Below are 22,572 nucleotides of genomic sequence, written 5' to 3' on the forward strand. Positions count from 1 at the left end.
AGCAGCCAGTACTATATCATCAATAACTTTAACTTGTCTTGTGATTTCTTGTTAAAATACAGGAGTGACTTACCATCTGCCTTCTCCCACATAATATGAAATGATGCCTTAGCTGTGGTCATCAAAAGTAATAATCCAACCCCAGCATCTTCTTATGTTGCTTCTGCTTGATATAGGTTCTTGTTTGCTTTAGCTGGGCAACTAGAATAACATTATCTTGGTGTAACTCCTAACATTTTTCACTTATTCTTGTCAAGAATACCTTCCCTGCCCTGCTATGATAAGGCAACACAGTAGGATGTGAGGGTATGTGACTAATTACTATTAAATATGGTAAGGTGCTAATAGTATGAAAATATTGTCAATATTGCAAGCATCTTTCCTAACATTTGCCATATAGATACTTCAATAAAATATGGTAGATAAAATCCAGAGATTAATTAGTTTCAGGAAATAGCACAGTAATGGCTATATCTATTCAAAAAAACCATACACAAGAATGATTTCAAATCAGAATAGAGCTGGAAGGCACCTTGGAGGTCTTCTAATCTAACCACTGCTGAAGCAGGAGACTCTATAGCATTTCAGATAGGTGGCTGTCCAGTCTTTTCTTAAAAACCTCCAGTGATGAAGCACCCACAGCTTCTGAAGGCAAGCTGTTTCACTGGTTAATTCTCCTCGATGTTAGGAAATTTCTCCTTAATTTCAGGTTGCTTCTCTCCTTGTTTAGTTTCCATCCATTGTTTCTTGTCCTGCCCTCCGGTGCTTTGAAAAATAAGTTGACCCCCTCTTCGTTGTGGCAGCCCCTCAAATACTGGAATATTGCTATCATGTCACCGCTAGTCCTTCTTCTTGTGCCATATCTGTCATCGGATGTTGGTGATCATGTTGGTGATCCTATTTTTATTAACAGCTGCACGAAGAAGTGCTGCTGAGTTTTGTCCAAATCAGTCCCTTAGATTTTGAAGCCATGATGATGTTCTTCTGCCTGGACCTCATTTGCCTTCAATCTTTCCTTGGAGGATTAAGTGAAGTAAACTGTATTTTTCTGGGTGTCACATCACATGTCGGAAATATTCTAACTGTCATTTTTTAATGGTTTTGATAATTTCCCTTGGCTTTCCCAGGCAACTTATCACCTCCTCATTTCTGATTTTGTCAACCCAGCTTATATGTAACAGCCACCTGTAAATCCACATTTCAAATGTTTCTAGTTTCTTCAAGTCTCTACTCCATAGAGCAGGATAGAAAAGATGTAACATCTGACAAGCCTGATTTTCAATCTTAGGCTTATGTCGTGACTGCAGAAGACATTTTTCATTTTGAAGAATGCTGTTCGAGCTTTCTCTATCCTTGTCTTTACTTCAGTGGTCATGTCCCAGCTTTCATGTAAATTAGAACCTAGGTACGTGATCCTTTCAATTTTTTCTAGTGATACTCCTTCTGAATTTATTGGTGGTAAATTAATGGGTTGTTTGCTGACGACCATGATCTTGGTTTTTAAGGTGTTAAGCTTCAAGGCGTATTTTTCAAATATTTCTGTGACTTCGTTGATGAGGAGCTGAAGGTCCTCATCAGAAGCAGAACTATATCATCAGCATATCTTAATTGTTGATCTGAACACCGATTACTTTTAGACCAGCATTCATGTTTTCCAGTGCTTCTTTTCTCTAGACTGGGCATACCCACTCCTGCAACCTTTCCTGATATACTTTTGTCTCCAGGCCCTTAATCATCTTGGTTGCTCTTCTTTGTACTTTTCCCAATTCTCAACATCTTTTTTTGTAATGTGGTAACCAAAACTGGATGCAGTATTTCAGGTATGGTCTTAGTACGGATTTATAAAGCGATACTAATATTTCACGTGACTTTGATTCTATGTCTCTGTTTATACAATCATGGATTGTATTGGCCTTTGGGGTTGCTGCCGCACACTGCTGGCTCATGACCGTCCACTAGGATTCCAAGGGTTCTTCTCAGTTATTGTTTTTGAGCCAGGTTTTCCCTAATCTGTACTTGTACCTTTGGTATTCATATTTGGTATGTGGTATTCATACAAGTGTTCATGTTATATGAAACTATAATGAAAGCACAATTGTGGGCATCAAAAACTGGGCAAAGAACAGGCTGGGCAAGATTGCTACAACTGCTGCTGCTTCCATAATAGACGTAATCCTTGACTTACAACTGTAATTGAGCCTGGAATCATGAGGGTCATTTAGCAGGTCACCATGTGACTGCACCTGATTTTATGACCATTTTTGCTGTGTTTGTTAAGCAAACAATGCAATCATTATGCAATCCCATTTTGCAAGAAACTGGAAGTAAGCACTGTTTTCCAACAAAACATATTGTAAATCACAGTGATATGACTGCTGGGGACCGCAAATGGCCATAAATGTGGGCTCATTGCTCAATCTTGTAGAATATTCCTTTGATTCTTGAAATACTATTTCATGGTGTTGGTGGGGCATAGATCAAGTTACAAGAGATACCCCATTCTGATGATACTAGAAAAATAACTAAGTTTTCTCTTTAGCAATTATAATAGGTTTCAGCTATAATCCCAGCCTATGGAGGATCTAGAGTTTTGAATCATCTAATGACATCTCAGGAAAAAGAAAAAAGATAAGCACTTATATCTAGATGTTGCTCAAGAAAAACTCTAAATGAAGGGACTAAAATGTTTAAAAGACTCTCAGTTTTGCTACTTGAAGAAAATACAAATTTGTATCTACTTCAGAGACTGCTCCTAATAAGACTTTTACAGTTTTCAGTGTTGCTCCTCTTGAGAATTCTCCAAGTTCTTGCTTCCTCTGAAAGCAACCAAATTAGCCTATAGAGATTTGAATGGAAACCTGCAGAGTGCAGGATGCATGTATCTATTTCTCTGAACAGGTCATTTTTCTCTCATGGCTTCTTGCAGTCAGAGGCTGCCAAGAACAATAGTTTGCCTTAGTATTTCACATGAATACACCATGAAGCACAGTTGCTTTCACTCAGTATGAATACAAATCCTCACAATACCAAGCTCAAAAACAAACAAATGTTAATATTCAAGTATATTTCATCATAAAGTGTGCATGTAGCAACAAAATAGAAAATGCAAACATGCATGCTTTTGGGAAGGAAGAGAGAGTTAAACAATACAGGTAGTCCTCAACTTACAACAGTTCATTTAGTGACTGTTCAAAGTTACAACGGCACTGACCATTGAAGCATCCCTATGGTGATGTGATTTAATTCAGACGCTTGACAACTGACTCACATTTATGATGTTTGCGCCATGTGATCCCCCTTTGCAACCTGAGGACAAGCAAAATCAATGGGGACGCCAAATTCACTTAAAAACCATGTTGCTAATTTAAGAACTGCAGTGATTCACCTAACAAATGTAGCAAAAGTCGTAAAATGGGGCAAAACTCACTTAACAAATTTCTCACTTAGCAACATAAATTTTGGGCTCAATTGTGGTGGTAAGTTGAGGACTACATCTGAATATCATCATTATCAACTGCTTATCATAGAGCTTTTGGAAGACAGAAAGAATAAGTGGATTATTATAGCCAAAAATATAATTTTGCAACCACCTATTAAATTGACTTACATAGTAATCTATATACATGTAAGGAAGTATGTGATTCAATTAAGCTCCCACATTTTAATATTGCATTTAATATAATATGTATTTATTTGTTACAGTTATAAGTGTTTTATGTTTTTATGATGTACACCGACTGAAATCATGTGTCAAAATGGATGGCTGTAGAAATCAAATAAATATAATAAAATTAGACATCTACAGAAGAGTTATGAGTAGAAAAGCAACAAATGAGAAGACTAGTAGCATCATAGTATATGAGGTCCATAGAAGCCATTTATTTTTTTAAAAATGGCAAAATAAATAGATAGCTAAGGCTAGAAAGCTGTCAAACCAAATGAAAAGGTAAATTGGTTTGATCTTCACATAATTATTCTTGTGTAACTTTCCACTAAAAGTAGCCTGCTTGTTGAACAGATATGAAAACTCAGAAAATATTTGGTCTAACTAAAGGTGTGGTTACACTTGGTTCTGTGATTGTTGTTTGTATAGGACCGGTAGCAGTCAAAAGCAATGCCAATGGATTGTTTTTCAACAAATTCAAAACACATGGATCTGGTTTAATTTTTAAAAACTAAGCAATGTATTTATTATTAGTTCTTTGTTAGAATCTCTGTAGTCGCCGAAATACTGTATATATTGTTTATCAGTGCATATAGGTACAGGTAGTCCTCGACTTATAACCAGTCACATAGCAACTGTTTGATACTACTTTCCGCCCAGTTACATAATTCCAGAGTCACCCTCCCTCCCATGGTCATGTGATCGCATTTTGGGCACTCAGCAACTGGCCACTTTTACAGGTTATTTGCAGTACCTCATGGTCATGTCACTGCAATTTATGTAGTTTGCTGAAAAACAGTGTATACTTCCAATGTCTGGCACAAACCAGCCCACAGTAAACTTTAACAACTACAACTTTGTTTAATGACTGTGACATTTGTACAATAAGTGCTGCAATAAAGACTGTAAAATCAGATCAAGTTTCATGGTGATTTACTTTATGACCATCAAAATTCATGAATGTAATTGCCAGGGTCAATTATAGTCATAACTCAAGGACTACTTGTATTTTGTGGGAAATTTCGTTCCTAAGAAACTACATTGAGAATCACAGAAGGGTCCACCGAAATGTGTGAATGTCAAAAATTGATCCCAGAACTGAGACTGACAGTTTGGCGTGTTGGGCCCTGGTTGTCGTAAGCTCCACTTGAGGCTTGCTTGAATGAAAACCAGTATGAGGGACTGAGGCTACCATTGTCTGGATTCCTTTCTTCCTACAGTACTTTAATCACAGAAGATGCAGCAAGCAATGTTATAAATTTATTCCAGGCAGATTTGACTCTGCATGTAAGACTAAGATGGTCTGAACAGTTTGTGTTCTACAAGTTTGCCACTGAACCATAAGGTGTAGATGTCATTAGTTCTTGATGAATTTAAGTTCCTAAACTGACTTAATTTTATCTAAATGGAAGATTATTTTTATGGGGCCTAAGTGGAAGTATTCCGATTTTCTGATATCTGGTAACAGAAGGAAAAACCAAAGAAGCGATGCTAGCATTTGCACCAGATATATTGATATATTTTGTTAGTTCATCCTGTTCCAGTAATTGCTATATGGGCAGCCACCTTGCCTCATGGCAAAAGACGCGCTTTATAAGACCCCATGGAATTGCAACGGCCTGTCAGCAAAGACCACCTGTCTTAAAATTCAGGTCATTAACCTTCAGAAAGCAGATGCTTCCATCTGTTACCTTTCTCCATTCCCTCCATTCTCCAGAAAGACTGAGAATAATCTTTCACCCAAGAAAACAGCACTTGGAATCTTTAACTGTTATGCTGCAGATGCCAAGGGTGGTCCCTGAAGAGAGCTACATGGAGAACTGCCTTTATAAGTTCTGTTGAAGACAGAACTATTCAGATTCCAAATCTCCATGTAAGGTCACCTAGTATAAAGATGATCTTGATGGAAATATGCAAGAATCATTACCTACTCAAAAGAAGCCAAAATATTTTTCAAGTCCAGAGGAAGGTGATATCATTTGGAAGCGGCTCAGGGAGATGCCTCTTAATTAGCTGAAGTACAAAAGAGAGAGGAGGTAGAGTTCAGCCAGCCTTGAAAGATTCTGTTTATATTGCCAATCTCAGGAAAGATAGTTTTTAGCCTTCCTCTGGAGTTGGTTTTCTGATTTGGGGCTGACATTCATCTGTCAGAAAGCTTTCCTGAAATACCTTAGGAGCTACTCAAGACTTCAGAGGTCATAGCAGTAAAGAAAATTAGAATGAATTTAAAAAAGGAATTATTTGGTAGCTTGATAAGTGTTGCACAGTTTGGGGTAAATGTTAAATTTACAGCATACCACAACGCTAACTTATACATATTGTTGTATAACATGCAATACAATACAGAATAAAATCTCAGACTACTTTTAAGATTCTGATCAGATAGCAGCTATTCCATAAATATTTAAAATGTTCCATACCTGATACAGGAACCTTTTCACCCACCAAAATTCCATTTTCTTGTTGAGCTACCAGATTTTTCAGTATAACTTGGGTGGCTCCCAGTCTTGGCAGTGTGACATGTGTAAGAAATGGCAAACTGTTTTTCTTGGCAAATGCCTGACTGGTTTCTCTTCTTTTTCTAAGAAAACCACCTTCTGGAAACAATACAATCCACTTGCGACTACGGCTCCTGTAATATTTTTCTAGATGTTCATGGAGGAGTACAAGCTGTTGGTCACGATAAGCTTTTCCCTAAAGTGGAAATGACAAAAAGAATACTTAATAAATTATCTGAATAATCTCTACTTTCCTACCCTAACCAGTTATTTTTACTGAAAAACTTCAAACCAATTTGTTTCCAATAAATTGTGAATTTAGGAAATAAAGTAAACATGAAATTCATATAAATTAAAATATTTAACAGGACTTTCCTTTTTCAAAGCTAGGTTCATACATTGCAATAAGGTATAATATGCTTTGATTGGAACTCAATATGAAGTATAAACTAAGTATGTATGGATTTTTAAATAAAATATAAAATGTCATGGCTTATTACATTGTATGATGAGGGGTCCTTGATGTTCCCTGATCTTGGTTGTTTTCTTACAGATGTTTCATTATCCAAACTAGGTAACATCATCAGTGCTAGTAGGGAGTGGTCTTAGAAGTTGTTTGGTTGGGCTTAGCTTGTTTGACATTCCTTGATTGGGGTATTGTTTACTTCTTGATTGTTGGTCTGATGTTAATCTTGGTGTTAATCTATGCTCATGTGGGTGTTGATTGCTGGTGGAGAGGTATTTTGGACTTTTTGTCCCCTTTTTGATTGTCTCCCTTGCAGAATGCATAAATGTTGTTTATATCAGCGGTCGCCAACTGGTGGGCCGTGGCAAACTGGCCGTGAGAAAATTTTGGTGGGCCGCAGAGAAATCTCACCCCAGAACACCCCCCAAAGCAATTAATCCAGGCTGCGCAGGAACATAAGGCTGCACCACCCACATGGCCCTATCATTTTATAAACACACTAATCCAGTTAAAAGTAATCTTCCCAAAGAACAGGCAATTAAATTAAATTATTTGTGAATTAATCATTCTTCCATTTCTTCCTGTACCTCAACAAGGTAGACCAAATTAAAAAAACAATGCCACATAGTTCAAGATTTTTATTGTAACAGATAAATATGTCCTCCTCCATTTTTATCTTCATGTGAGTTAGGTGGGGCCTGCCTGACATATTTACTCAATCCTCTTGCTACATTGCTACAATATTGACTCTTTCTACTGCCCTATGTCCTGTATACTCTCCTATTGATATCATCTTACTTATTTGAGGATAAATCCAATCAAAATATGTTCCTGCCATTATTTCCTTTGCTGCTGGCTTTAAAATTAACTGCGGAGTCTCCCAATCTAAACAGTTTCTAGCCAAACGGAAATTAATAGTCAAAGGCTCTAAATTGTGTTCATTACTTTTCATATTTTTTCATAGAGACCTGGAGTGATCAGAAATGGAAGGAGAGAAGCAACAATCTGCTACAGAACTGAACTACATCTAAAGAAGAGCTGGAAATAGATATCAGAGTTTGCACAGCTATGATCACTCTATTTTGAATTTATGGCCTAGATCTAGGCTACTTCCATTATCCAGCTACTCTCTAAGATGGTCCATTAGGAAATGTTATTTTTCAACTCACTCTTCTTTCTCCAGGGACCATTTTTTTTGTCTTATAGCCTACACGTTCACTTTAATCCTTTTGATGTTAATATGGCTGTTTGTCCTTATCACTTTTTTCTGTCTTTCACTTTCTTTTTCTGCAAACACTGTTGAACAGCAGGAAACAAGTTTCCAAAAAGCAGAATATTGCATCTGCATCAGTAGTATTCTCTGAAATACATAGGGTTAATTGTTGGCTATCTAATAATAAATATACAGTATCTTAGAATTTGCTAAATGAATAATTAAGTAAAGGTATTTGCAAAGTTTATAAAACTACAAAAGTCACTCAATTGGGGTTCTTTGCCTACATGCCTACTATGCAGATCAAATTATAAGCTAAGAGATTTATATGATTTATAAGATAGATTTATGGAAGATGAATTTTACAGCTTAATCTGTAATTTTACAAAGAATATAATGTTTTATACATCATGGTTACATTATTACAATTTCTGTCCCCTGACATTTAAGGATGCAAAATATTCTGTTCCACTCCAGTTCCAAAGAATCATCTGTATGTGTAAAAACACTAAACTCTTAGATAAGTCTGTTTTACAGTTTTTAAAATGAGTTGCCCCGAGTTCTCTGAAAAGTGGGAGGTTATATAAATGTTTTAAATAAATAAGCATGGGACACACCTGTCATATAGAGAAGTCATTCAGACAAAGCCAAAATATGGATTGATATTTTATTTAAAAGTTTCACATTAGAATTAGAAACTTGTGGCAAACCACGTACTCCAATCCCCAAAAGCATAGTTTGCTGTAAACTGGTCTTGTATTCTAAGAGGATGAACAAAATAAATGGCACATGTCTACAGTACACCAAACCAGTATTCTTAGTAGTTACTGTGTGTTTCTCCACATTCTGTTAAATTGTTCATTAATTATTGACACTATTTTGAAATGGATTTCAATTTAATATATAGCAACAGCAACACAATAGCACTTAGACTTATATACTGCCCCTTAGTATTCTCTGGATGGTTTATAATGCCAGCATATGGCCCCAGCCATCAGGATATTCATTTTTCCAACCATGGAAGAATGGAAGACTAAATCAACATTGAGCCTGTAGGATTGAACTCCAGGCTGTGGGCAGAGTTAGCCTGCAATATTGCATTCTAACCACTGCGCCACCAAGGCTCTTTATATACACTGACAATCATAGCAAGGTACAAATAAATATTTAAGAAAGCAGATTTTACTACTAAAATACTTATAATTCTTGCCTGTCTTATAAAGAAGTCTCCATGAATCAGAGATACAACTCCAAAATTTGTGTATTTAAATATATGATCCATCAGCCACATCATCCGACGAACAACCTGGGAAAATTGAGATAAGAAATAGTGTGCATTCTGCATATAAACAAAACAAAAATCAGAGATAGGTTTTCTGTTCCATAGAAACAAATATATAAAAATACAAAGATATTTGCTATTAAATAGAAAACTGAATTAAATTGCATCCTGATAATGTTCATGTAAATGTTTTTACTAAAAGCTTATTAACTTTCACGAAGTATTTACTAAAGCAACATTTTCACAGTATATTTCTCCTTCTTTCTAAAATCCTCACTTTCGCTTTATATACAATCGATAGCTATTTCTTCAATATCTTGGATAAATCATAATTTAAAATCCAGTTTCATAAATTAACATTTTTAATTTTTTTCTTTCAGGAAAGAAAAAGCAAGAGAATACGAAGCAAACATATAGATGGCAAATGGGATTTGGAAAACTATATTGATTATTCAAAGATATACCCAATAATCCTTTTTAAGCTCTTTAAACCTTTCTATTTTAGAAAGCATTCATTTGCAATGTTGACTTAATTTTTACATTTTTTGTAGATGTACAAAGTTGATAAAGTTAAACTAATTCTTGCATTATACCAATCACATTCATTTTAAACATGCCATTATATGTTCGTTATCTTATTTGTCCCATTTTGAATGATATGCTTTCTTATGCTACAAAAATGAGATAAGAAAAAAAGAGGACCAAATTAAAGTATCTAATTGCCATTGCCTGTTTCCAATTTAAAAATTTCAACAGCAATTGGGACTGGGATTGCTGTTGCTAAGCAATGTGAATATAATGCATGTCACATGACCACATCATTTAGCAATGGCAATCCAGTTAGTCGCAGTTGCCACTATAACCTCAAGATGCGTAAGATATGTAAGAGTTGAAAGCATAGAATCACTCATTCACTCAAGAGAAGAACGCTTAGCAACACGCTTTGAAACAACTATGCAAGCAAGCCTAATCTCTCTTGAAAAAAAAAATACAGCACAGATAAGTGAGTACCTATCAGCTCAAAATCAAATCCCACAACAACCACAACCACTACCTCAACTATAATCACAACTACAATCAAAAATAACCACCAAACCACAACCACAAACAATTACTATCCCTTCAAACAATTCCACAAATAATATCTCCTTACTCATCAGAGACACCATGGAACGTGAACAGAAATGTCCAAATGCCATCTTGTTTGGTCTTGAAGACACCAACGAATCGGACGACATCACCAAAGTTCATGACATCATAAGCAACTCAGATACAACTAACATCTCTCCTGAAGATATCATTGAAATAACCAGAGATGGCCCTGGGTACAAATACAATGATGGCTCTATGGCCCCAAGATTTTGTAGAGTTGTATGCAAAAATGAGTCCAGCAAATGCATATTCATTCGTACAATAAATGCCATTGCAAAAACCAATCCCAACCACAAAAAACTTCGCTCAAGACCAGACTTATCCATACTGCAAAGAATCTGCCCCCGTGAACTCTGCGCAGAACTCAAAAACCATCTAGACAATGGAGAAAAGGACCTATACATTGACAACTGAGCTGATTGCATCAAAAGAAAGTCACATAACCTAGAACTCCACATCCAACCCCACCCCATCCAATCCAAGTTGAGAAAGTCCAGAAATATTTCACAAGAAGAGTTCTCCATTCCTCTACTCGTTGCAGAATACCTTATGCCACCAGACTCGAAATTCTAGACCTAGAAAACCTAGAACTACGCAGCCTTCGGTCCGATCTAAGTATAGTATATAAAATCATATATTGCAATGTCAGACCTGTCAATGAATACTTCAGCTTCAACCATAACAACACAAGAACTAACAACAGATACAAACTCATGGTTAATTGCATCAAACTTGATTGCAGGAAATACAACTTCAGCAACAGAGTGGTCAATGTCTGGAATACTCTACCTGATTCTGTGGTTTCTTCCCCAAACCCCAAAAACTTTCTTAGACTGTCTACTATTGACCTCACTCCTTTCCTAAGAGGTCTGTAGGGGGCGTGCATAAGCGCACCAACGTGCCTACCATTCCTGTCCTATTGTTTCTTTTATTTTTTTTATTTTTCTTTTATGTATCCATGTATTCATAACTATGTTTTTACTTATACTTATTATCTTGTAAGCAATTGACAAAAATAAATAAATAAATAAATAAAATAAAATAAAGTTGTGAAGCAGAGAAGCTATATCACACTGATGATACTCAACTTTATGACTTTCTATAATTAAATTCAATCAGTACTTTTGAATTTTCTTAAGTTCAAAAACGGGCTGGGTGAAAGAAAAAAACCTAGTTGAATTAGATAAAGATAAGATGAAAAGATCGTAAACAGGACTCAGGGACTGAGGATCAACCTCTTGGATAAAATTGCATTCCAGAAGGCCCATGTGGGAATATTTCTTGAACCTCAGCTGTGAGTGTATTCTTTAGTGACAGCAACAGGCAGAAAGGAGGATTTTGCACAACCCCATCTAGCGTACCAGCTGCATCCTTCCTGAGACAGTCAAACTTGACTGTTTATTCATGCCTCATTACATCTCATCTTGAGCACTGAAATATGCTCTACTGGGAGCTACAATATCCTTGAAAAGTATTTGAAAATTTAAGTTAATAGAAAATTCTATGTGCAAGATAGGGATTCAAATTATGCCTCTGCTGAAAGATTTGTACTGATGGTCATTTCTTTACTGGGCACAATTTAAGGTGTAGTCAATCAACTTTACAGTTTTTAAAAGTAAAACTCTGGTTACCTGAGGGACAAATTTCTTCTATTACAAATTTGTTATACTTGTAAGATCAGAAATATAGGTCCTCTTAAATACATCTATACTATCAAAGGCTCATATTTTTGGCACGTGGGAGTGACTCTTCTCTTGCTATGGCATTCACTCACTTGCATTTAAACCTGGCCTTAATTCTCTCAGGGTTTAGCAAATTTGTGAAGATCCATCCATGCCTTCCATCAGACCTTTAACTGTCCAATGATTTGATTATTTTGTTCTTTAAATGTCTATTTTAACTTCAATACAGGTAATCCTGGAGTTATGAACATAACTGAGCCCAACATTTCCATTGCTAAGCAAGAAAGTTGTTAAGTAAGTTTTGGCTCAATTTACAAACTTTCTTGTTAAGTGAATCACTGCAATTTAGCTAATAACAAGATTGTTAAGTGAATCTGCCTTTCCCATTGACTTTGCTTATCAGAAGGTTGTAAAAGGTGATCACATGACACCGGGAAACTGCAATCATCATAAATATACGTCAGTTGCCTATCATCTGAATTTTGATCACATGACCATGGGGATGCTGCAATGGTCGTGTGAGAAATGATCAGAAGTTACTTTTTTCAATGCCATTTCTAACGTCAGTCATGAGTGGTTGTAAGTTGAGGACTACATGTATTCAAATTTTTATTTTTTTTATTGTGATGGCTATACATCAGAGCAGGTAGGTAGGCAGGTAGGGATAAACAGACAGAAAGACAGAAATGCTGCCTGCCTGACCTGAACACTTGTGTGTCCCACTTCTATAGCACAGGCATGTAAATAATATAAGTTGAGAAGATATAAAAAATATAAAATATTAAAGTATTGGATGGATATTTATGCATTAGTTCTCTGATGTTATATTTCTGAAAAAATTACTCTGACTGTTCAACAAGTACAATATATCAACAATATCTATCAAAGTAGCATACCGTGCCTTTGTCTTGAAGGCACATCATTAGAGTGCAAATATCTCCGGTTGCTTGATGGTTCACCAGCATCAAAGCTTCATCTTCTGAAACTGTTCTAATATCATCTCCCCATTCCATGACTGTCCAAAAGCAGAAGGAAAAAACAGACTGAATTAAAATAACGGTCACTTATACAAATTTAGAATAGATGAAAATAACTTATGTTTCTCAGGTATTCCAACATTGATTGGTAAATTTGCATTACTTCAAATATAATACACAAAATATAAAAATGAAGTAATAAAAATGAGGCAAAACTAAAATGTAGTAATCTTGCAGTAAAACTTATAAATCCAGGAACAAACACTAGATTTTCCATTTTAAAATTTGTAAATTATATATACTACCTATTGAACATGTATGTGAAAAACTATCTTTGAAAATAAGTAAAACAATGACAAGGCAAAAAAAATGAAGGCTTATAAAAATGAGGCAAAATTAAAATGTAGCAATCTGATAGGTAAATGTCTAAATCCAGAAACAAATACCCTAGGTTTTCTATTTTTAAATTTGTAAATTATTATGTATTGTTTATTGAATATGTATGTTGAAACTATCTTTGAAAATAAGTAAAACAATGATAAGACAAAGTCTCTTTCAAAGTGAACTCAACACCTGGTGATTTCATGATTATGCCTTTGAAATTTTCAAAAACTTGAAATGATTTACCATTGCATTCTTCTATTATTATTTCCTTAATTTTTTACGCCTGATATTTTCCATAAATCTCCCAATCGCATACCAATTCAGCCTGGACAAAGATGGCAAGGATGTTACAGTGCTTCAGTTTTTAATTCAAGCATTCATATTCTGATACCAAATAGTTAAAACTTTAAAAACATTGATGAATGACAAAGACCTGCATATAGTGAAACTTTTTCCTTCACAGGGATATAAAAGTGTCTACAAACAATACTGAATCAAAGAAAAATACAGTGTATCATAAAATTCCAATTCACACAAATTCAGCCAAGATGTATATTATGGTAACACCCCCAAAATGGGTCAACTTTTGTTAACCATGGGTAAATGTCATGTGATGATAGCCCATGACTGAGTAGAACAAGGAGAGCTGCAAAAGTACCATGGGGCAATTATGGGTTGTTTTTATTTTCAGCATTTAAAATCCACTCCCTGATGATGGACATACTTTGTGGTTTTCCTATGAGCATACTGATACTAACACTGATCCAATACCGTACTGAAGCTGGCTACTTTTCTTGCAGGGTAGACAGAATGATGCTTGAACAATTCTGAGTATCCATTTGTGAATTTTTCCATATGAACCATCTGCTGTTGTAAATATTACTGAACTATTAACTTCATATGTAATCATTAAGGAAAGGAAAGAACCCTGAAATATAGTCAGTCACCCAATAGTCACCTAGAAATGTAGAATGATCTCCACGAAGAGTTCCAATAAGTTCCAGTAATAATGTAAAGCTCAGTTATCTAGGAAAGCTCAGTAATGTCAATTCCTAAATATTACTCTATAAAATAACCTGAACTAATTTTAACTACACTCTGGAATTTTAACATAGAATTTTCTCACTACAATATATCCTACAGTTGCCTCGATTCCCTTAATATTTAATTTTATTATCTGTTCAGTATAAGGTTACATGCAACACATTGGAGGCTACAAAATGTTCCTAAGAAAAAATACAGTATGGAAAAGAATCATAATTATGCTGTTCCAAAAAAATTAGATTAAGTTTTAAGACTGAAAAATATTACTACTCTTAATTTTTATAAAATTGATAGATATAAGGAAATATATCTGTAAATAATTATCACATTTTTTTTGATATGTAATTAAGAGTTCTAAATTTTTAAAGCTTGCTATGGAGGAATAGCCATCCTGAGAGAACATAAATGTCTTCTACCAATTATCTTCAAAGCCTCTGTAAAAAGCAAAACTAACAGTCTCTTATTCTTATGCAGTTGACAAGACTAGTCAGAATCTAAATTTTATCATGTTCAAAATACACATACACATTTTCAAACATAAAAATGTTCAAGTGGCAAGGTCAGGTTAAGGTGATGTTAGCTAGTAGACGTGTCATAACTCCTAAAATATGTAAGTTCACATACAAACATAAAAAGATATATCTATACCTATTCGTAACCAGAAAAAATTAAGGTATTCCTAAAGCAATTTTAAATATTTTTGTACTTAACAAATCTGAAGATCCTAAGCTTTTCTTAAGAAAACCCCTGTTTTATTATTTTTATATCATGTACAATAAAAAACTACTGAAAAAAAGCATATACGAAAAACAAAGAATATATGTAAAAAATAAAGCCCTATAGGAGTTCCATCTCTCTCAAATGTTGAAATTAGGGGAAGAATATCAAATGCAGCACCCCCCTGGAAGAAAGATAACATCAGATAACAAAGATGCTGCATCAAGGCAGGAGGAAGAACTACCATCTGTGTCAATGGTAGGTTTCTGGGACGGAAGGCTTGAGACAACCAATATTTCATCTAATGAGGTTACCCCTCTACAGGTATTACAACTGTATTTTGTGCCTTTTAATAATAACTCAGCACATTATCCAAATCAGTCATATTCTGTGATCAAGCTGTAAGTCACTTTGATAATTGAGAAATATTTTGAAAACAAAGTCTTCACATTTCCTTTTGAGAAATAAAAATGTACTTAAAAATTAGAAGATACTAAAGCCTAAAGACGATACAATCCATGAATTGTGCATGTAGCCAGCTACAAAAGTGAAACTTCAAAAAACATAATATTTGGGTATTTTGAAGATAATTTCAAGGATGAGAAAGAACAACATATTCAAGATAATCACTGGTTCAGCATAGTCCACTACACATTATTTGCTTTCTGTATTCTTTTATTATCTTTTCATCAGAAAGCACTAGTAGAATTACAGTATTATTTTAAAATATTCTCACAAAAGATTTGCTCAGTAAACACACAAAAAACAGGATCATCAGACTTTAAGCTAAGTACAATAAATATTACAAGGTCTTTTTTCCTTCCCTCCTGAAACAGAAGGTATTCAAAGTAATTACTGAATACTAGATTGCCATTTCTATCAACTGGTGGAGAATAACATTGGAAGTTTTTAGAAAAGAACTGGTGAAATTACACAAATTGGCTACTATTGAAATGAAGGACAATTTTTAAAAATAAATGTGGAAATGAAATTAATAGTCTGAAATATTTTAGATTACCAGAAACCATCTTTGAGAAGCAGCATATTTATCCCATTATTCATTTGATTTTCATTCAGATTAACAATTGTATAACAGGGTAGAAGAATATGCTAGCAAACTAACTCACTGTCCCTTAACTATAAAAACAAATTTAACAATTGAAATAACATTTTCATCAGTTGGTTGCATAAGAATTTTCTGTGAGTAGCATAGAAATATCTGATATTTTTTTAAAAGTTCCACTGAAATAAATCATAAATTTTGTATTTGACTGGAAGGTAGATAAAGAAAGATTTCTGCTGTTTCCTTGCATGAAGCCAAAAGTCTCGCTCTCTCTTCCCCTGAGAATGGAGCTGGAGACGGTATCCTGTGATCCCAAAAATAAAGAATGATTGATCCGTAGGAAAACAGGGTGGGGAATATTCCTGCAGACTTTTTTTTTTTTGGGGGTTCCCAGGGTTTTTGGTCTGTGGGATTTAAATTTATGAGTTTGGTGGTCCCTGAGGTCCAAAAGGTTAGATAGAGACCGATAGATCTAATCAAATAAAACTACTTCCAAAGAGTTTGGACTCTATCAGGCCACTGTCAGGCAGACCATGGAGGTAATTCAACCTCATTGTTACCCTTCCCAGGAGTGATCAACCAAGATCAAATCACGAAAATGAGGCAAGTAATACTCCAGGTGAACTAAAGTCCTCTCTTGTATTGGTAAGTGTCGATGTTCATAAGACTATCCTCAAGAAAACTACAACAACATATTGTCCATGACAAGGGTTACAAAAAAAAAGCCACTGCTGATAAAGAGAGAATATCTGTAGCCTCAGGGTTGAACTGAGGGGTCGTTGATGCTCTCTGAGCTTGACTGTTTTGCTGCAAACGTTTCATTACCAAACTGGGTAATATCAGTGCTAATAAGGAAGTAGGGTTTGCTCTGATTTGATTTGACAGTGTTAGTGGGGATGGTCTTGGTGGTTCCTTGACTGAGCTATTGTTTACTTTTGGCTTGTTTGCCTGAGTTGGTAGTTTGATTGGGGTGGGGTATTGTTTGCTTCTTGACTGTTGGTCCATGCAGGTCTGTCAAACTGGTGGCTCACAAGTTGGGTACGGCCCACACTGGCCATGCCCACCCCAGCTTTGCAAAGGCAAAAATCATCCCATTACATCACAATACAGCCCATGATGCGATTGGGCTTGACACACCTGGTCTAGTGTTAATCTCTGATCATCCAATTGATGGCTGGTATTTAGGGGTTTTTTGTTTCTTTTTTGGCTTTTTGATTGTCTCTTGAATGGTATGTAGAAGTTTTTCTCTATGCTTATCTTTATCTTTAATCAGTCATAAATAAGCACACCTGATGTCAAACAACCTAACCATTTCTTTTTCAGAAATGTGCCCTATTTCCATCAGAAAATGCAACACAATATCCTACAGAAACATTGTGATTCATATGGACAAGAGATTGTGGAAAGTCAGCAATCTGCAGGGCTTCATCTAGCCTGCTGAAGAACTGTTCCCTTCCATCCAGTTACAGCCACTGTTCCTCCAAGATCATTTATATGTATACGTTAGACAAAAGAACAGAGAAGAGAAGCAGTTAAAGATATTCATTACATTTTTAAAAATTTGATCCTATTTCTACAGTGGGAGCGCATTCTCTGGAGTCAATTTTAAAACCTATAAGTGGAAGATGCAAACTATCAGCTCTGGGTTTCTCAATTACATTTAAAGTTGAAGGAAAACAGCTAAATATATGTTCTTCCACAGGTGATGAATTTTTACTACCCGTAGAAAATGTAGATATAATAGACATTATCTCAACTATCACAGTTCAAACAGTTTTAGCAAATAGCTATAAAAAAATGTTGACACCTGGGAAAGTCAAATGCTTCCATAATAGATAGCAGATGATATAACTGTAAAGCACATGATACAAATGTAAGGAAAGAATTAAAGGACGGCAGCAGGATGTTCAATTTTTTCCCCCCTGCCAGGGCAGTTTTATGTATCTCATACATGAAATTTGATGCTTGTTTTCTTCTAGGCAGAGGAGCATTGAAGAATCTAGTTATTATTGACTTTTCATTACTTCAGACTTATTAAATTCTTTAAACAGATAGATTCATTATGCATTAAAGAGAAAAATCACTGTACTGATATTGTTTCTTAATTCTACTGTCAGTTTGTATAACTCTATTGTAAATTCAAGAATTCTTAAACTTTGTAAGAGAAATGACCAGTCCAAATGCCATAGATCTTTTACAATTTCAAAGATACCAAACATTCAGAAACATCTTTTGAAAAAGAACCAGGGAACCAACATAATCTTCAGAAGCAAGCATATGCAGGTAGTCCTCAACTTACAACAGGTCATTTGGTGACCTTTCAAAATACAACAAGACTGAAAACAGGACTTACAACAGTTTTTCATGCTTACAACTGTTGCACCATCCCCATGATCACGTGAACAAAATTTGGATGCTTGTGACTCACATTCATGATAGTTACACTGTCTCAGGGTCACATAATCATCTTTTGCAACCTTCTGACAAGCACAGTCAATGGGGAAGCCAGATTCACTTAACAACCATGTTACTAGCTTAACAACTGCAGTGATTCACTTAGCAACTATGGTCAGAATGATTGGGCCAAAGCTCACTTAACTTCTCACTTAGCAACAGAAATTTTGGCCTCAACTGTGGTCATATGTCAAGAACTACCTGTACCACTATAAAGCAATTTTATAAAAACTCTTTTTCCTTAGCAAATTATGACTTCCACATATAGCAGCACTGCTCTCAGAATTCTTCCTTTATAAGCTTGACATAATTACAGTTAACAAAAGTGTAATATAAAACCCACTTCCTTTTGTTTTAAACAGCTTTAAGCAGCTTTCTTAATTATGCTTGGAAGTTTCAAATAAAGGCTGAAATACTCTGCGACTCTTTTTGAGTAAGCATTTTTTAAAATTAAACCTGAAAACAAGCTATACCTTAGTAACAACTATAACAATTCCAAATAACTCAAATAGACTAATTTACAGGTAGTCCTTGATTTACAACAGTTTGTTTAGTGACCATTCAAAGTTACAACAATACTGAAAGTGATTTATCACAGTTTTTCTACACTTACCATCATCGCAGTATCACCATGGTTACATGATCAAAATTTAAATGTTTGGCAACTGACTATGTTTATGATGGATGCAGTGTCCCAGAGTCATGTGATCATCTTTTGACACCTTCTGACAACCAAAGTCAATGAGGAAGCAGCATCATTTCACAACTGTTACTAACTTAACAACTGCAGTGATTTACTTAGCAATTGTGGCAAAAAAGGTTGTAAAATGGGGCAAAATTCACTTAACAAATATCTCACTTAGCAACAAAAAAGTTGGGCTCAATAGTGGTAAATTGAGGACTACCTCGAATGTTCAATCATAAAAGAGCACAAACACACATCCTTGATTCACACCCAAGAGGTTTACTTTGTCTGGCTGAATTCACACATCACACTACTGTAAGGCAAAATGTGATCTATATGTCTGTGCTTTTAGACTGTTATATGAACTCAACCTTCATACCTTGTAAAACTTGGTTTATGGCCTAGCATCGTGTTGTCATTTAATCAATAAGCCAAAAACAAATACCTCTTACAGAACTTGTGAACTAGGTCTAATTACAACTTGGGAAATCCAAGATACAATAAATGCCTTACATTCATTTGATTAACTAATTAAAGCATTGTGTGAAATCATTTCACCTTGAAGAATGAATGATCAGAATTTTATGATAAACAGAGATCACTTTACAGCCTTAAGGTTGCAATGGATATGTTATATTCAATCTCCACACCCAATTTTTGTGATCCCAAGCACCCTTTAGTTGTGTCACTGAATATATTGAACAACAAAGATTTGAAGTGTATCTTAAAGAGATTTTTAGCTGCTAATCACAAAAATAACCCTCAGTTTAACCTATCACATATCATTTTATAGAAAGCTTCTGTTTTTACACAATGGCAATGTCCACACTTCATATCTATTGGCTATGTTATACACATTAAAAAAAACATAAAAACATGGAACAGTTGTTGAAGCCCTTCCAGTGTACCAAGTACAACTGGAATAGCTAAGATCTAAAAGTAGCAGGTCTGGCTACTTGGAATGCAGCTTAGATGTACCAAGTTCTATTGTTACATATGCGAATGGGACAGCCATGCAAGAGAGTCACATTGCATTAAACCAATGGCCACTCTGAAATAATTTGTTTCCAAGACAGAAAAACAAACCATTCATTTAACCTGACAAAATTTTTTGCCTCTGCTTCACTTGAAATTCAGACTAATTAAGAATGTTGTGAAAGCAATGAACAAGTGGAGGTGGTTTTTGTTATTTGAGACAGATGTTTCCAAGAATAACTGATACCAATATTAAAGAAGGCATTATTGTTGGTCCACAGATCAGATGTCATCAATGACAAGCAGTCCAAGGATCCATTAGTGTGGCCAGAGAAAATCACTTGGAAACCATCCAAGGATGTAGTTGAGAAAGTTCTTGGCAACTCCAGAGCACCAAACTACATTCAGTTGGTTGATAAACTTCTTATAGTATACAAGAGAATGAAATTCACATGTCATTGTAGATTCATTTTCTGCATTCACACTTGGGACTTCTAGGTGCAGCAGTGATAAACACGGTGAAAGGTTTCACCAGGACATTGCCACAATGGAAAAATATTATCAGGACAACTGGAATCCACCAATGCTGGCCAATTTTTGGTGACACTTCAGCAAGATACATCATACATCGGGTACAAACAAAAATCAGCAGCAAAATGCTGTTAGCCCAATTGAACTCATGCAGCATGTCAGAAACATTATGCAATTAAAAACAATATAGTCATTAAAAATTAACTTCATATTTCTCAAGATTTCCACATGATATAATCATTCAAACTAGGTTCAGTTTGAAGGAGTCTTCATAATAATCAAACATTTTTCAAGAAGCAAAACTTGAAAAAAAATATTGTCCATTGATAATGACATTTCTACCAAAAAAGCTAACAGTGCAGTTTCCCGTAATTTTGAAATAAGAAATAAAAAACATTTTTAAACTCTCATGAGTTGTTTGATGACCGCTATATATGTGGCAATATACAAGTATTTAAAAACTTAATCCCAGACAATCCTATCATGTTATACTGTAGCAGTGGTGTGCCCATACTATTTTGCCATCAAAAGCCTGTCTGCACCTGCAGCAAAATATTCAGTTGAAATGTTTACTAAAGGTATGTAGTAACAAGAATAGTAAAAAAAAGATTTTAGAGAATATCTTCTAATACAAACTTCAAATAATTTTACCACCGGTTCGCCGAAAATGAGTGTGTGGGGCATCCGCACATGCGTATGCACATGGCTTCTGCCACGTGGCGAGGCTCGACTGAGAAGCCTTTCGGAGCCCGCTCCCCTCCATCTCTGGTTCTTCGAGGCAGCGGCTGTTTCTCTCCACATTGCTGGGAGAGCGCCTTGTGCAATTTAGCAGCTTTCAAACGCCGCTCTCTTCTAAGTCACATCCAGAAATCTGTGCAGCACAGAGAAGCAGCAGCCATGTTGAAAGCCTCAGCCGCAGTGCTTTCCGGATGGGACTTAGAAGAAAGTGGTGGCTCATAGCTGCTAAATTGCACAAGATGCTCTACCAGCAAGAGCAGCAGCAGAGAGAAGCAGCTGCCAACCCAGACAGCACATGTACCATCTCCGCAAGCAACCAAGACTCGGCAAGGGACAGAAGAAGTGGCTGCAAGATCTCCACTGCAGTGCTTTCCGGGTGGGACTTCTTACAGGTAAGAAGAACTGTCCAGTCCATTCCCAAATTGCTTCAGCCCTCCTGAGCCCACACCGCCTGCCCCCCATGGCCTTTCAGCCTAGCGCAGCATGCCACAGGCCGAATAAATTGCTTTGGCCCTGGTGGGCATAGTTTGAGGCCAGAGGGGGGCAGAGGCAGGTAGGCAGAGGCCCAGGGCAAGGCCGGAGCAGGGGAATGGCATGTTCCCCAACCCAGCTGAGGCAAATGGCAAGCAGGCAGAGGCTCTGGGGCAAGGCCGGAGCCAGAGAATGGCGCATTCCCCGACCAGGTCGAGGTGAACGACGAGCAGTGGCATGCTTACCTTTGGTGAGCAGAGCGGGCAAGGCGTGGAGGCGAGGCAATTAGCTGGGTCGCATGGCAAAGGCAAGATATATAGGGCAGGGTGGGGTGGGACAGGTGGTGCAATTTTCCAGTTCTCCAAACTGTGCAGAATCATTACTACTGGTTAGATAGAACCAGTCCGAACTGGATGAATGCCACCTCTGATTTACATCATGCTTAACTAATGCTGTCATTTGAACTCAATAGTCTGGACATTTCCAGGTTTGAAAATGGAAATTTATATCCAAGGTTTTACCCACATGCATCCAAGGTTAGTTACTAGTACTTTTACAAAGAGGGCATTTTGAGGC

At 36.0% G+C, this 22,572-nt stretch overlaps 1 protein-coding gene across 2 annotated transcripts in view; it reads right to left on the reverse strand.

Moving 5' to 3' along the window:
- LPGAT1 (lysophosphatidylglycerol acyltransferase 1) overlaps nucleotides 1-22,572 on the reverse strand; it is a 41,638-nt gene that overhangs the window by 12,631 nt on the left and 6,435 nt on the right. For both annotated transcript variants that reach the window (XM_026695789.2, XM_087933090.1), the window contains exons 4-6: nucleotides 12,854-12,972; nucleotides 9,052-9,147; nucleotides 6,085-6,358 (exon numbers count right to left, since the gene is read on the reverse strand). In XM_026695789.2, coding sequence (XP_026551574.1) covers nucleotides 6,085-6,358; nucleotides 9,052-9,147; nucleotides 12,854-12,972 — 489 coding nt within the window. The remainder of the gene's footprint in view (nucleotides 1-6,084; nucleotides 6,359-9,051; nucleotides 9,148-12,853; nucleotides 12,973-22,572) is intronic.

The sequence above is a fragment of the Pseudonaja textilis genome, chromosome 1, assembly GCF_049901715.1.
Source record: "Pseudonaja textilis isolate UNSWEBS1 chromosome 1, rPseTex1.2, whole genome shotgun sequence".
Classification (NCBI taxonomy): domain Eukaryota; kingdom Metazoa; phylum Chordata; class Lepidosauria; order Squamata; family Elapidae; genus Pseudonaja; species Pseudonaja textilis.